This window comes from Mustela erminea, chromosome 1 (genome assembly GCF_009829155.1).
Source record: "Mustela erminea isolate mMusErm1 chromosome 1, mMusErm1.Pri, whole genome shotgun sequence".
NCBI classification, from domain to species: domain Eukaryota; kingdom Metazoa; phylum Chordata; class Mammalia; order Carnivora; family Mustelidae; genus Mustela; species Mustela erminea.
Window position 1 is genome coordinate 159826027 of NC_045614.1, and position 15238 is coordinate 159841264.

Here is a 15238-nt window from a genome sequence, read left to right on the forward strand (position 1 = left end):
AGGCTGCCACTGGGATAAATGGTGGGATCTTAATCTGAGTTTATTAAATAAGGACCTCTGTTTCTCCCTCTTGAGAAAGAAGCCACCTCTGCCCCATGTCATGCTACCAAGGCCTAGTCTCGCAGAGTCCGCCTCCATCTCCTCCCTCAGAGCTGCTTTTGTGGGAATACAATTGCTAACACGTCAACTCTAAGGCCAGGTGCACAAGAGGGGAAGATTTCGGCAGGCATGTGTGCCCAGCCCCTCCAGCCCAGGGTATGTTCTTCCCTTCCTCAGCCCCAAGCCTTGAGGGACCCAAGAGGAACTAAGGAGGATCCTGCTCTGAATCTGGCCTCTGGCTTCCCTGGACAAGGAGAAGACAAAGAAAACTTGAGCCTTTGTAGACACAGCTACACACACTAGAGTCCTTGAGCTTGGCTAAGATTCGAATTGTCCTCTTTTGTAGGTCTTCAGGATTCGCAAGGCAAGCAATCAACAGCTTCTTACTACTTGTGGTGTGCAAGGACCTCTGAGGATTACCAAGGCTACAGCATGATTTGAGTCATTAAGTAACAGATCATACTTGGGAACTCTGTCTCTCCACCCATGAGACAGTTGTCTCATTATTGAACTTGCCCAGTGCCTTTTAAGGGCTTCCCTGATTAAGCCAGGCCCACCCAGGATAATCTCCCTTTTGATTCACTCAGTCTATTTATTGATTAGTAATCTAATCACAGCAGTGATAGCACTTGATATTCTCAAGTTCAGCCTCCATTCAATGTGAGGAATAGTACAGGGCAGGCATCTCAAAGACTGTCTTAGAATTCTGCCTTTCTCAGACAATCACCATGTGACCTCCCTGATATGAGGAAGTTGAGAGGCAACATGGGGGGTTTGGGGGGTAGGAAAAGAATAAATGAAACAAGATGGGATCGGGAGGGAGACAAACCATAAGAGACTCTTAATCTCACAAAACAAACTGAGGGTTGTTGGGGGGGCGGCGGGGGGAGGGTGGTTGCATTATGGACAGTGGGGAGGGTATGTGCTATGGTGAGTGCTGTGAAGTGTGAACCTGGCAATTCAAAGACCTGTACCCCTGGGGCTAATCATACATTATATGTTAATTTTAAAAATTAAAAAAAAAAATTCTGCCTTTCTCAAGCAGTTTCCTGCTGGGGGGCCCAGGATGGGGAGGACATGATGAAATCTACTTTTAGAGTCTGGCGGCTGGGACCAGCCGGGAGGCTGTGGCCATCGCAGAGAGCAGCTGGTAGGAAAGAGATGCATGAATAAATGGGGAAGATGTCATGAGTAGATGTACGTGACCAGCTATCTTTTGGCTCCGTAGCTAGAAATGTGTGAGAGGATTATCCCAGAAAAGACAATGTCCTATAACACAATGAACTGTGCATTGACCGTGGAAAACCGTGTGTTGTAGACCCAATGTTGGTGGCTCCCCCAAATTTGTATGTTGAAATCCTACCCCCCAAAGTATTGGTATTAAGAGGTGGGACCTTTGGGCTATGATGAGGGTAGAGCCCTCATGAATGAGATCAGTGCCCATAGAAAAGAGACCCAGGAGCTCCTTCGCCCATCTTGCCATGTGATACCCCCGTGAGAAAATAGCCATCTATGAACAAGGAAGTGGGCCCTCCCCAGACATCAAATCTGCCAGTGCTTTGATCTTGGACCTCACAGCCTTCTGAACCGTGAGAAATAAATGTTTGTTGTTTAAGCCTCCGAGTCGCTGGTATTTTTGATGGAGCCGCCTGAATGGACTAAGAGAGCATGAAAACTGGGTTTTGAAATAAGTCTTCACTAGATATTACTCATCTCTATTTTTAAAATCTCTGCCACTTGGAATAGTTGTCACTAGGAGGGGTAGAATTTATATTAGGATACAAGCAGGGGTAAACATCCTCTTTGGGCCCAGTTCTATCATTATCTGAAATACTGCGGGAGAAAGTAAAGGCAAACAGACCAGCACCCAGGGTCTTGAGGGTTCGGGTATATGAGTACAAGTTTTAGGTATGTTGGGCCTCAACCACCTCTGGCAAAGGGGCCTGCTACTGGCCCAGTCTGTTGTTTTACTAACTTTATCCTTCTTTCCCCCTCTCCCTGTTTAGGGAGTTCTTCATCTCTCTTAGCACAACCTTTCTCCATTTTCACTCAAATACCCTTTCTCTCTTTCTCCAACCAAACTCTTCTTCTCCTGCCCCATGTAGCACCTCTTTGGTTCTCTAGGAACCTCTGTCCACTTTTGGAATGATTCCTCCATCCCTTCTCATCATGGCCATCCCTCCCCGCTTCCTTTCCCAGGTACACCGCGGTGGTCATGCCGGTTCATTATCAACACGGCACGGGACAGAGCTCCTGTCGGCGCGTGGCCCTCATGATCACAGCTGTCTGGGTGCTGGCCTTTGCTGTCTCCTGCCCTCTCCTCTTTGGCCTCAACACCACAGGTAACAGTGATGGCCTCTCTTACCGACACCCATGGGATTCACGGCACACTTGAGTGACCGTGAGTGCTTCTGAGCCTGGAAATTTCTTACCCTGATCAGCATACCTCATAATCAAATAAGGATCCCACAGACTGCAAAGCTTTGGCTTTGATTCAAGTACAAAGCAGAACCTCATCAATTATTAGCACACAAATTTCTTCCCCAGTTAGTGAAAAATCTGGCCTCTCCCTGCTTTGAAAGAAATGTCACTGTACTTGTGGGAAGCAAGGGGCCAGTTAAAAAAATTAAACTATATTAATAATTCAGGTGAGATTTGCTAATGAAAAGATGACAATACATAATAGACTTACAATGCAAAATAACACTATAAAAGCCCTCAAATGGGATATATAGTTCTAATTTTGTACTAAACAAAAATCACTTCTGGCATTTGGGAACTAGTATCCCTAAATTACTGAAGAGTGTATTTCTTCTATCTTAATATCCAAAAATTCTGGCCATGAATTCTGGCACATCGTACATCTTCTACTGGATGGATAGACATATGGATTAACAATGTGAATATCTGAGATGTTTGGTTTTTTAGACATAAGACATCGATCCAAATTTACACCTCATATGGAACAATGCCTTCTTTGGCTGTTCCATGTACATCTTTCAGCCTCAGGAATTTCCCGTGTTGAATGAAAACTACTGTAAGCACATATAATGAAGTTATCACTGAGTATTTGTAGAGAACCAATGGAGTCATGTTCCAGTGTTCATCTGGGTTTGTTTAATGCCTACTATCTTCCAAGGTCATTAGTTTCTGGTGTAGATGTACAAGTCACACAGCTGTGCATTTATATGTATACAGATATTATATGTAACACGTTGCATGTAAATATTGGCAAATCCTAACTTATGAATAGTCATCAAAGAGTCATTTGCTGCCCAACAAGTCAAAAGTCAAAACACATTTGGGAAGACAGAGAGAGGCTCTAGAGTCAGAAAAGTTACATTCAAACTTCAGTTCTGCTACTTACCAGCTGTGTTCCTGGAACAAGCTACTTAACTTTTCTAAGTTTTCTTATTGAAAACTTTGGGATAATAATACACTGAAGAATATACTTGAGCAAGTTAATTTCCAGCATTTTTTATATGCCCACCCCTGCATGTCAGACCAACAACTTCATTTCTAAAACCGCATGTTGTGTTTAAACTCTTTATAATATATGCCGTATTAAGGTATGTATCTTACGGTCTTTACTCACTACCTTCAGGGCTGTAACGAGACCATGTATATCTTTGCATGTGACTCAGGAGATATTTTCAAAGCAAATTTCAGCTCTAAATAATGTTCACTTTAATCACTGACTAAAATCTGATGCTACGTGTGACATAATTCCACTGTACTTGCTTCATAGAGCTTTTTTCTGATTAAGTGAGGATTAAATTGGAATAGCATATGTAAACCAGCCAAACACAGACCATGCGCTCAAGGTCAGGTTTCTTTGTCTGCCACGTTGAAGGGTAGTTGAGTCATCCAGCGAATATTTGCCTAGTTAACTCAGGGAGTTCCTAAAATATAATGTTACCACCATGTTGGCATTTACCCTTTACCATTTGTTACTTTGTTGTTTTCCCTGAATAACACTATATACACACAAACAGGGTTGTGGACACACACATACTCCCCAAAGCAACACTCCCTAACACAACTCTTAAAAGGCTGCCTGGTATTGAAATGCTATTTTTGGTGAGTGTTGAATACGCTTTTTGGGTTTGTCTGCTAACTAAGCCACCTTCTGTATCTTAGTTTCTATACGAAAATACATTAGTCTAAGTTGGACTCTGTAGTATGAGACTCACTACCACCAGTAGACCACAGCACCGCATACTCCTGGCCAGCAGCAAATCCCCACCAGCATTCAGGCTGTGGAGGGCCTGCTCTTATTTATTCTGGGAGGTTGGCAGGGGCTGTTGTACTCACGCACACACACACACACACACACCCTAGTAACAGTTAAAAACAGTCTCAAAATCTGACATTAGACCGAGTTCCCAGTTAATGTCAACATCTAAAGTGAAGATGAATGATGAGCTAATTGCAGTGTTGTTGCCACCAGTGAGATCATTATTATTCCAGAAACAAAACTCAGAAAACTGTCTTTCCAAAAGGATTTTCAAATATAGAATTGAGAAGGCAAAAAATGCCTGTGGCTTAGCATGTACACTCTCACTTCTCTCTCTTCTCTTTCAATCTCTCTCTTACTTGAAAGATGTACATGATTTATTCTAGCACGACTTCTTCTCCGTCGTTTATTTATTTACTTACTTACTTATTGTAGCAATCTCTATCCCCAACGTGGGACTTGAACTTACAACCCCAAGATCTTCTGACTGAGCCAACCAGGGGCCCCCCTCTCTCTTACTTTTAAGTTTATTAATAAGATAAATTAGTAAGCCCTCCATTTATTCATGTATGGCCTCCAAGTGTCGAGTCCTTTGTAAAGTCCAGTGGATATTGGCTACTGCTATTGTCGTGATTATTGTGTGTTAGAAAAGGTTTCTGTGCGTCAAAATTTAACTAGGCACCTGCTCCAAGAAAGTCTGAACAGCAGCAGTTCTGCTGGTGAATATAAAAGCCAGTGACCTCGTCCTAGAACACAGTTCAGGGAACTGGTGAGCAGAACTCAAGGCAAGGAAGCCCAACCGTCCTCCTCTGCCTCAGTCTGACCTTCACAGTATGATTTCATTATCTTGATGGATGTGGGTTCTATCTATAAGGAAGTTCCTAAGTTCACATGAAAGCCCAATATAAATGACTTCTCTCAGCCATTTGTTTCTACTCACCCTGTGAAAAGTAGAGGAGAAAAGGGCAGGAAAATGCCAATGATGCCTGATATTGGAAGTGGCTGGATTTCCACTAAGCTGTGCAACACAAAAGAACTTTCTGGCAGAGCCCTTCTTAATGAAATGAGCTGCCCTATGGGATTGTGAATTATCAGACAACATAAGGCAGAAAAAGTTGAACTTCCGTTTCCTTCATCTCGGCGTTGTTCTTACTGTCCAAGAAAAGGGCAACATGAATTTCTGGAAATGCACATAAGGCAGGACCTTTGGTCACAGAGAGTGCTAAGGTTGGGGTGCCTGGCTGATCAGTGTTGCCCCAGCTCCCAGCAGGGACCCAGCAGTCTAGCTAAACACCCCATCATTGACAGCATGGAGTACTGGTGCTAGAGGAAACTCTAAAAGTCCCTGAATGGGCGGCCCGATCCTTTCGTTTCACAGACACAAGACTTATAGTCTTAATTTTCCTTTGAAACAAGGAAATGGAGGAGTACTATCTAGATTTGAGCAACAGAATCCCTCACCTGGCTTTCAGAACACTTGAGCTGGTGGAAGCCCGGTTGACAAAAGAAAGTTAAGAGAATAACAGGCTCATCCTGAATTCAGATGCATCGGGCTCTCCTGTCTCTGGGAACAGGGTGAAGACAAATCCTTCCATGAGCTTTAAGGTCATGAAACTGTTGAGTCAACCTGCTTTTGGCCTTACCCTTCGCATCACTGTGGGACTCAAGTTCCCAGGCTAGTCCACAAAAGCCTCTCCCACCCCTTTGTGGAGCCAGGGATTTTGTCACCCAGCATGGTGCCTGGAACACAGCAGGTGCTCCATAAACTTTGGTTGAATGAGTAAGTGGTTGAGTTCTTCTTACCATCCTTTGTTCCTTCAGTGTTAAGACTAGTTGGCCTGAACATCCAACATCTCAGAGAATGAGGCGTGACCCTCCGGTTTTCCGCACTGTCTTCCGGCCAGCGACTGCTTATGTGCTCATTTGTCCGTTTGTCTCCTCTATTCGTCATTCTTGTGTTCATCCCATAGCTACTGTACTAGTAGCACAGTACTGTTTGGGTTAAATAATCAAGACAAGGCAGCTCATCTCCTGGGGCAGGGGGCCCCATTGCCTTCACCACCTCATCTGGGACTCAGCGGAGAGAAGCTTTCCAGAATTGCTACCCTGCCGACAGGACACACGGGAAGTGGGAGTCCCAGTGGGAGCCGGGGCAGGCCCTCACTCACTGGTTACCAGCCTCCTGGGTCACTTTACCCACCGCCAGACCTCGCAGGACATTGTGGCCTGGAAAAATTGTGGGAGAGACCACAGAGCTCGATCTAAGGACGGGCAGCGGTTTACTCAGATAAGAGAGGAAGGAAGGGATGACTGTGCAGGCTCAGGGATTGTGAAATAGCTCTGTGTTCTCTCTTCACTCTGTCTCAGTGTTTGCTTTCGATATTTTAATGGAAAAATAATTACTTGCCCATGATAAAACAGAAGGTATGGACATCCATCGACACACATATCGGTAGGTGTCCCTTCTACCCTAGATCGTTAGCTGCCCTGTGACCCTCCCTAGAAGCAAACACTAATAATCGTAAAGATAATGCTTGAAACAAGTATGCATACACACACGTGTGTGTGTGCATGTGCCGGTGTTTCCACTTTCTACACAAATGGAAGCATACTATACCCGCTTTTTAAAAGTAGGCGTGAGTACCCTTGGGTATGAAGGAGCACACTCGTTGTGATGAGCACTGGCGGTCCGTTGTATGTCAGTGACGAATCACTAAATTCTACACCTGAAACTAATATTACACTGGACCTTAACTAACTGGAACTTAAATAAAAACTTGGGGAAAAAAAAGTCAGAGTTAACATATAAAATCTAAAGGTCAGCTTCCCAGAACCCAGAGGAGGGTACAGAAGGGTCGAAGTTACATCTGGAGGGATGAAGGGGACCTACCCCGAAAACCAGCAATGGTAACCAGACAAATAGTGGGAGGGCATCTATCCCTGCTCCCCTTCTCACTAGCAAAAGGTGCTCAGGCCTCTCTTCACAGGAAGTGTTTAAGTCACGGTCAGATGCTGACCCCAGATGAGCTGATTTCAGGAAGAGGGCTGATCACTGCCTACATGAGTCCTGATAGGTTCAGAAAGACCAGCATCTGCCACCCTGTCCCACCTCCAACCCTGTCTCCCCCAGAACACCAGAAAATGTCCATCTGGTGACCACTGCTTGAAGTTTTATAAGCCATTTCCTAAAGGATGCTGACACAGACTTGGTGAGACGATATTAATTTTTCCTGAATTTTACCCTCCTCCCAAGAGGATCAAAACCCTTGGGAGCAGCTCCTCAAGATCCTCGTGTGAGTGCTCTCATTAAAATGCCTCGCTGAGAACGGAGTACACTTTTTTTCTTAAATGATTAGCCGTTGCTCCTCTCCCTCCCCTACAGATAGTTTTCTTTGTAAGTCTCTCTCCAGGTTTTCATTCCAAATGATACCTTGCCTTTTACGTTCAAACATCTCAGAGGAGGTGTATTATACATAGTTCATGGTAAAGAATAAATAGTAATAATAATAGCTACCATTTTTCCTCATTTAATCTCACAACCCCTCCATGAGACCTTATTTTTATCCTCCTTTTCAGATAATGAAGCTGAGGCCTGGCGTAGTTAAGCCATGTGCCCCAGAGTTAGTAAATGGCAGACCTGGGTCTCCCACCCCAGACCTAGCCTCTGCCTATCTCAGAAGACCAAAATGCAGAATGAGGGGCCCATGTGGCTGGCTGCGGCCCTCTCCTTACTAGCTCGCTTCTGCGGCTATGTCCTCCAAGGCCAGATCTGGGGTTGCTGAGAATCCCCTACCCTTTATGAAGAGTGGTTGGGCGTCCCAATAGCTGTTGCTGACAGTGCTGGCCTCCCACTGATAGAGGGGGGCCAGTTATCATGGTAGAGGGAGGTGAATCAAAATCACAGAAAGAACGTTGGTTTTTAAGGTCAGAATGACTAGAGAAACAGATCCAGGCTGGGCCCCTTTCAGACTGTGTGGGGTGCTGGGCCATTTATTGAACCTTTCTGAGACTTAACCTGCTTATCTGAGAATAGAGTCAGTAATAGCTCCTGTGCCACAGTAATTAGGTGAGATGATATGCATCAAGTCCTTGGCACACCATCTGGAAGATACTTGTTTTCTTCCCTTTTCTCTACCAGACGAGGCACATTACAGGCCTTATTCTGGGCATTGAAGGAATTTTAACACCTGGTAGCAAAAAAGGCAAAACCACAGGGACTTTCTAACGTGTAAGGACAGGTGCATTTCAGGACATAAAGCAGGGACGAAGGTGCTCCTCATTTCACATTGTCCACAGTGACAATCTCCCTAACAGCCCTCTCCCCATCCTACTCCTGACCAGTCCTGAGATTCCCTAAAAAGTAGAATTCCCCGTCTTCAGACCCAACCTGCCCTGGACCTCAGGATCAAATCGGAGATCTGGTATTCTCAACAAATGTCTCCACACCAGCAGGCGCTTTTCTGGGGAGCTGCCTCACTCCCGGGAACCTCTGCCCTGTTGCTTTATGACACTCTCCCCAGGCTCCCAGGCCACATTCCTCCGTGACACTGAACACAGCATTCAGGAAGACCGCCTGTCTGTCTAGACTGAGCCCTTCAAGGGCAGACATGTTTGTAGTCCCAGTGTGGAGAGTGTCTGGCATGTAATCGCTGGGTAATTTTCTTTTTAAGGGAACTGTGAGCAGCACAAAGATGAACTGGACCTTCTCCCTTCAGGGAACTGACAACATAATATCCCCGTCCCCACAACTTAACAAGCAGCCGCGTGGGCCAACCACAGCGAAGAGGCAAGGCAAGGGCTGTGGGACACAGAGGAAAGAGGAGCTGCTTCTGACTGAGGAGCTGGTGAAAGCCGCCACAAACGAGGCACATGTGACCTAAGACTCAGTGAGGGGGGAGGTGGGCCCAGCACCCTTGCTTCCCCATGTTCTGTGTGGATTAAATGGTCGAGACACCACACATGGCATGGGGCCATTTTGTGTGCTCCCCACTGATGTCTCATATTGGCAAACTGCTTTGCTTTCTCCTTTTCTCTCACTCACAGGAGACCCCAGTGTCTGCTCCATCTCCAACCCTGATTTTGTCATCTACTCTTCAGTGGTGTCCTTCTACCTACCCTTCGGAGTGACTGTCCTCGTCTACACCAGGATCTACATGGTGCTAAGACAGAGGAGACGGAAACGGATCCTCACTCGACAGAACAGTCAGTGCATCAGTGTCAGACCGGGCTTCCCTCAACAGGTAAGCCCCTCGGAGGGGCAGAGGGAGAACAGGGCCCGACCCCATAGCTTCCTAGCCTTGTGTCCAGAAGTCCTTGCTTCTGTTCATGCTGCCACATCGGAGACACACATATCACACCCACCTTTGAATCTGCTCGTATTGGCTCTGCTTTAGAGTAGGAAATCGAATCCAGAAAGTGCATTGTGAGTCTTCCCTAGAGCTCACATTGCTTGGAAAGGTGATAGGATAGTTTCTGGATGTCTTCTGCTTTCCATCGAAGTTCTTCATTGCCCCCAAATGCCCAATGGTACAAGTGTCACATCAATTGGCAGCTGTAGGGTGGCAGCTGTCCCGTGGATTGCTGGTAGGTCCCAGGATTGGCTTTTGAGCAAACCACTTATTCCAAGAATCACTGGGGCCCATAGAAAGCTCTTTTTCTTACTAGGTGTGTCTCTGTGTCAAGGGGCTGACCAGCTGAGGAAAGGGAGTGCTGATGATATGTTATTGGGCCTTTCAAGGCTCTGAAAAGGAGCTGCTTCAGCACTGACCTTCCATTTGCTTTGATCTGGAAAGTCGGCTCATCCCTGTGTCCAGCACATGCTTGCCGTCTGCTAGGGAAGGGACAGCAGGAATATTATACAGCATCTGCCTTCATGGAGTTTAGAATCTAGACAAGCAGATAGAGCACCCCTCTACCTGAAGTTAACTAACAGCCCCGGGAAGTTTGTGGTTTGAGATGAAGACAATTAAGCACCAAAATAGAAGTGCCATGGAGGTTATGAGAGAAAAGGCCAATATGCTCAGGAATTGGCTTCATAAACAGAGTGAGAACTGAATTTGATGTTGAAGGGAGGTCCAGTGCAGATACTCAAATTAACCTTTAATGACCTGAGTAAGAGTCAGTCTCTCAAAATTGAAGTCCCACAGTTTGGATAGAACAAGAATATTGGTTCCCATGAAATAGGAGGTAAGGACCTGAAGCTGAGGATATGGGCAAACATCGAGGATATTTGAAACATTATCAGCTATATGGTTCAACCATGGCGACCTTAACCTACAACTGTCTCTCCTTCAACCCACCGTAGTCTTCCTGTCTGAGGCTGCACCCCATTCGGCAGTTTTCAATAAGGGACAGAATTCCATCAGATGCCACTGGACAAATGGTAAGTAAGCCATGTATTTGGTTACAGGAGAAATATAATATACCTTTTCTCAACACTCTGACTTGACTTGCTTCCACTTTCACCACAGAATGGAATGGTCCCAGTGTTTTACTTGTATCTCTTATATATAACAAATATGAAATCCTGATTTGAGCTTCAGAATAAGAATCACCAAGTGATCTACAGAAAGCATATCACTCTTGAGCTAGATCTCAATGACTGGAACCAGTGACGCTTGGACATGGTGTGAAAATGCCATCTAGAGTCACCTGGCTAGAAGGAATAGGGTGTCAATGAAACACACATGGGCAGAGCCAAGAAAAACACAGAAGAGAGGCTAATGTGAGACTTTCAAGTGTCCTATTTCCCACTATATAAGGGGGAAAACCAAGACAATTTCATGGTCACCCTTATCCTTATCCTTTCAAGGATTCAAGCCAGCCCTGCCCCACCCCGACACAAGCTGAGTGCAGAATGGAGGTGTTAGAAGATCAATATTCCTCTCCCTGAACTCCAAGCCAATATTAGGAATAAAATTTTAAGAACTCATTCTGAGTTTTTTCCCATCTCTGTACAGTCAATTAACCATTTTTTTACAGTCCTGGTGTAGCAGTTAGAGAGTCTTACTGTAAATAATTCTTTTAATAGTTAAGAATGTTCAAGTTGCCTACAGCAGATCTAAGGTCTGAGGAGACTCCAAGCCCAAAAGGAGAAAAGTGGAGACTACTAAAGAGAGAATAGAGAAGCAAGAGGCTGGCATTGCCAGGAGTTTGGAGAAATTGGTCTGTCCTACCATCTGGGAGTGGAGGGTTCTGCCAGACAGACCCAAAGAATCCAGTGTTTCTTCATGCCCACCATGAAGGTAGTGATGAGGGTTTAGAGAGAGCTGAAAAATACACTCACCAATATATAATCTGGGAAGGATCACTTGGAGCTCTGCGATTTCTTGAACTAAGGAGAGAATAATGAGCATTCTTGGCTGTTGACACTAACATATAGAAAAAATAATTTACTGGAAGGATACTAAGTAGCTCAGACTCAGTGAGAAGGTTGGAGAATAACTTCAGATGATGCTGTTCATGCCTAAGGAAGAACCAGGTTGGAAGACCTCGGACTCATATCACTGCTAGACAAATTCTCAAGTGTCCCTGCTTCACCAGCTCCAGTTCAAGGTCTTTGGTGCAAATTTCTAATTGGCTGGGCTTAGTTTATGTGCCAGAGCTCTAGATGTCTAGTAAGGATGTGTGGAGAGTGAATATATGACTTTTATAGCTTCAGTAATGGTAGCTAAAGGGTCCTGCCTGGTATTCGAGATTGATATAGTGTCTGATTCTTCAAACACGGAAAGAAGTTTAGATGTTGAGCACACACACATCCCCACCAAATAACCAGAAATGTCCACATACTCTCAGGGTCTACCCAACCTAAACCAAAATTTCCCAACTTCTTTTCTGTTTTACAAATGAGATTCAGAGGTATTTAATTAACTTGCCCAAGGGTCCTTCTAATAAGTAGGAAAGCTGAGGTGAAAATCCTGGGTTTTCTTATCTTTTCTTTCTTTCTTTCTTTCTTTTTCACTTTTTATTATGGAAATTTTCAAAAATAAAAAAAGCAGAAATACAACTAAGTCAGGGCCAATTAACTCATGCAATTAACTCATGGCCAATCTTATTTCATTTCATCTGCACCCCCACACACACTCATCCATGCCCACTGGATTTTTATGAAGCAGATCTCAAACATCATAACATTTCAGCAAAAAAATTTCTGTAAGACTCTCTAAGGAAGACTTTATAAAATGTATGACCATAATACCTAACCCTAAGCAAATAAATAACTTCCTATTATCATTAAATATCCAGTCAGTGTTCACATTATTCCAATTGTCCTACAAGTCTTTCATAGTTTATCTGACTCAAAATTCAAATAAGACCCATACTTTGAAACTGGTAAATGCGATTGTTGTTGTTGTTGCCATTTATTTGTTGAAAAAAACTGAGTCATTTGTCTAACAGAGTTTCCCACATTCCAGATTTTGTGATTTACATCTTAGTAGCTTCATTTCACATGTTCCTCCTGTATATCTAGCTCATTCTAACTCAAAAAGACCAAGCTATACTCCTATACTATCCTCCTCAAGGGGCCATTGTGATTTTCAAATGTTCTATATCTGGTAGGTATTTTTTAGTTGTGAAGTCAGAAGCAGATTTCATGTACCTTCATTCTCAGATGTGTTCTCCGGAGGTTTCACAGAATGATTTCCTCTAACTTCTTTGCATGCCCTTTCCTTTTCAGGAACATGCAGAAGATAAACAGTGTCCCCAAAAATGTCAGGATCCTCTCTTGTCCCACCTACAGCCACTCTCCCCTAGTCAGGCACACATGGAGCTGAAACGTTACTACAGCATCTGCCAAGATACTGCCTTGGGGCGACCCGGATTCCAAGAGGCCGGGGGAGAGTTGAAGAGGGAGGGGAGGACTCGGAACTCCCTCAGCCCCACCATGGCACCCAAGCTCAGCTTAGAGGTTCGAAAACTCAGTAATGGCAGGTTGTCAACATCTCTAAAGCTGGGGCCCTTGCAGCCTCGTGGAGTGCCACTTCGGGAGAAGAAGGCAACCCAGATGCTGGCAATCGTGCTTGGTGAGTTTGGATCATGTTGAGTTGGGTTGAGTTGGGTTGAATTTGGTTGGGTTAGGTTGAGTTTGTTGAAGCTGGCAGAGGATACTAAGGAAACACATTTGTCAGAAATGGAAATCCAATAGTAATATTTATAAATGCTTGCAATACAATTGAGAAGGGTTTGTGTATCAATGTTAACTCTGGGGAAAATTCAAAAGACCTGGGCTGAAATTATGAAATATAAAATTGAACATGTGACCTAACTGAATTGCATTTATTCATTGTGTTTGTTGTCTATCCTATGAAATTAAAATGGATAAATCAAATAATAAATAAGATAATAATTCAATAAAAGTGTCTGGCATATATTGGATATTTAATAAAGTCTCACTTATTCTAAAATATTAAGTGAAAAAATAAGGATGCAAAAAACTGCTGTCATATGGTGTGATAACATCTAGATTATTTCAAAGACAGAGAAAGAAAAACATGAAAATTAATTCACCAAGATGTCAAAAGTGATTGTCTTTGAGTGGTGGGTGGTTATTTTTCTTCTTTCTACTTTTCTGTATTTACCAAGTTTTCCATAATGTACAAAATCAGGGTTCATTTTTTAGTAGAAAAATAGAAAATGTATTTAAAGAGAAAAAGTTGATAAATCATAGATACCATGTAGAGTTAGTGAAGGCAATTCATCTTGTCCACTGCCATTGACAAACCTTCCTTTCTCATGTCTCAGGGACTTCATGAGGATACCTGGATGTAATTTCAACAGCAGGAAACGTCAGTCATGTCTTTAAGGTCCTCTTCCCTGTCAGTGCCTAGGGTCATGTCTTGCACGGCTAGACATTAAATAAATATTTGAATTGAACTGAGAAGTAGAAAAGACTAGTAAAGAGCTACCTAAATATCAAACTAGAAAAGTTGATTTAGGAACAAAGGCCTGAGATGAATCAAAGATGTAAACATGTAATTTTCTCATCCAAAAAGAAAAGAAAAGAAAGAAAGAAAAATGAGGTGGCTGATCACACCTCCTTCATAGGGTTGGTGTAAAAATTAAAGGGGCATGTACAATTCCAGCATGGTGGCTGGCACAAAGCAAACAACCGTGAGTCATTTTCATGTTATAACATAAGGAGTAAGCAAACCCCTGACCCAGTTTCTCTCTTCTTTTGCAACCCAGGGGCCTTCATTGTCTGCTGGCTGCCCTTCTTTTTGACCCACGTTCTCAATACTCACTGCCAAGCCTGCCATGTGTCCCCAGAGCTTTACAGCGCCACCACGTGGCTGGGCTACGTGAACAGTGCCCTCAACCCCGTGATCTATACCACCTTCAATGTCGAGTTCCGTAAAGCCTTCCTCAAGATCCTGTCTTGCTGAAGGAGAGGAGAATGGACTCCCTGTGCCCACCCTTAGCTGACAGGCCATGAGGCCATCGGCCAGGGCCCGCTCAGAACGACAGTGCTGTGTTCTGTGGCGTGAGATAGGAAGAAGACTCCCGGAGCCAGGACCTCCCTGAGTGGCAGGTTTAACCAACTGCTTCTTCCTAAACAGAATGTTCTAACTCCCCAGCTAAAATCTGACTCCATCCTGGCAATCTTCAAGTGGTTGGGAGGTCCCTGAATGACAAGCAATAATTCAGAAAGAAGCTCGTAAAACATGACTCTATACACACATACACACACACACACACACACACACACACACACACACACAATTGTCATCAGAGGCATGATTCCTCACAGTGATGGAAAAAATGAACAGATATAATTGTCAACTCGCCAGGGGTCCTTGAAATCTCAGCCAGTAAACCATTGCAGAATAGCCAGTCTCTCTTCCTTCAAGCCTCTACTTAATCCAACAGGCTGACCTTGTGCAATTGTGGGCCTATACCCTTGTG

At 44.1% G+C, this 15238-nt stretch overlaps 1 protein-coding gene across 1 annotated transcript in view; it reads left to right on the forward strand.

Moving 5' to 3' along the window:
* Positions 1 to 14991, forward strand: part of DRD3 (dopamine receptor D3) — a 38731-nt gene extending 23740 nt beyond the window's left edge. Inside the window, exons 4-8 of the mRNA XM_032348228.1 lie at positions 2299 to 2441; positions 9380 to 9576; positions 10641 to 10718; positions 13014 to 13359; positions 14522 to 14991. Coding sequence (XP_032204119.1) covers positions 2299 to 2441; positions 9380 to 9576; positions 10641 to 10718; positions 13014 to 13359; positions 14522 to 14718 — 961 coding nt within the window. The 3' untranslated portion in view covers positions 14719 to 14991. The remainder of the gene's footprint in view (positions 1 to 2298; positions 2442 to 9379; positions 9577 to 10640; positions 10719 to 13013; positions 13360 to 14521) is intronic.
* Positions 14992 to 15238: the final 247 nt, after the last annotated feature.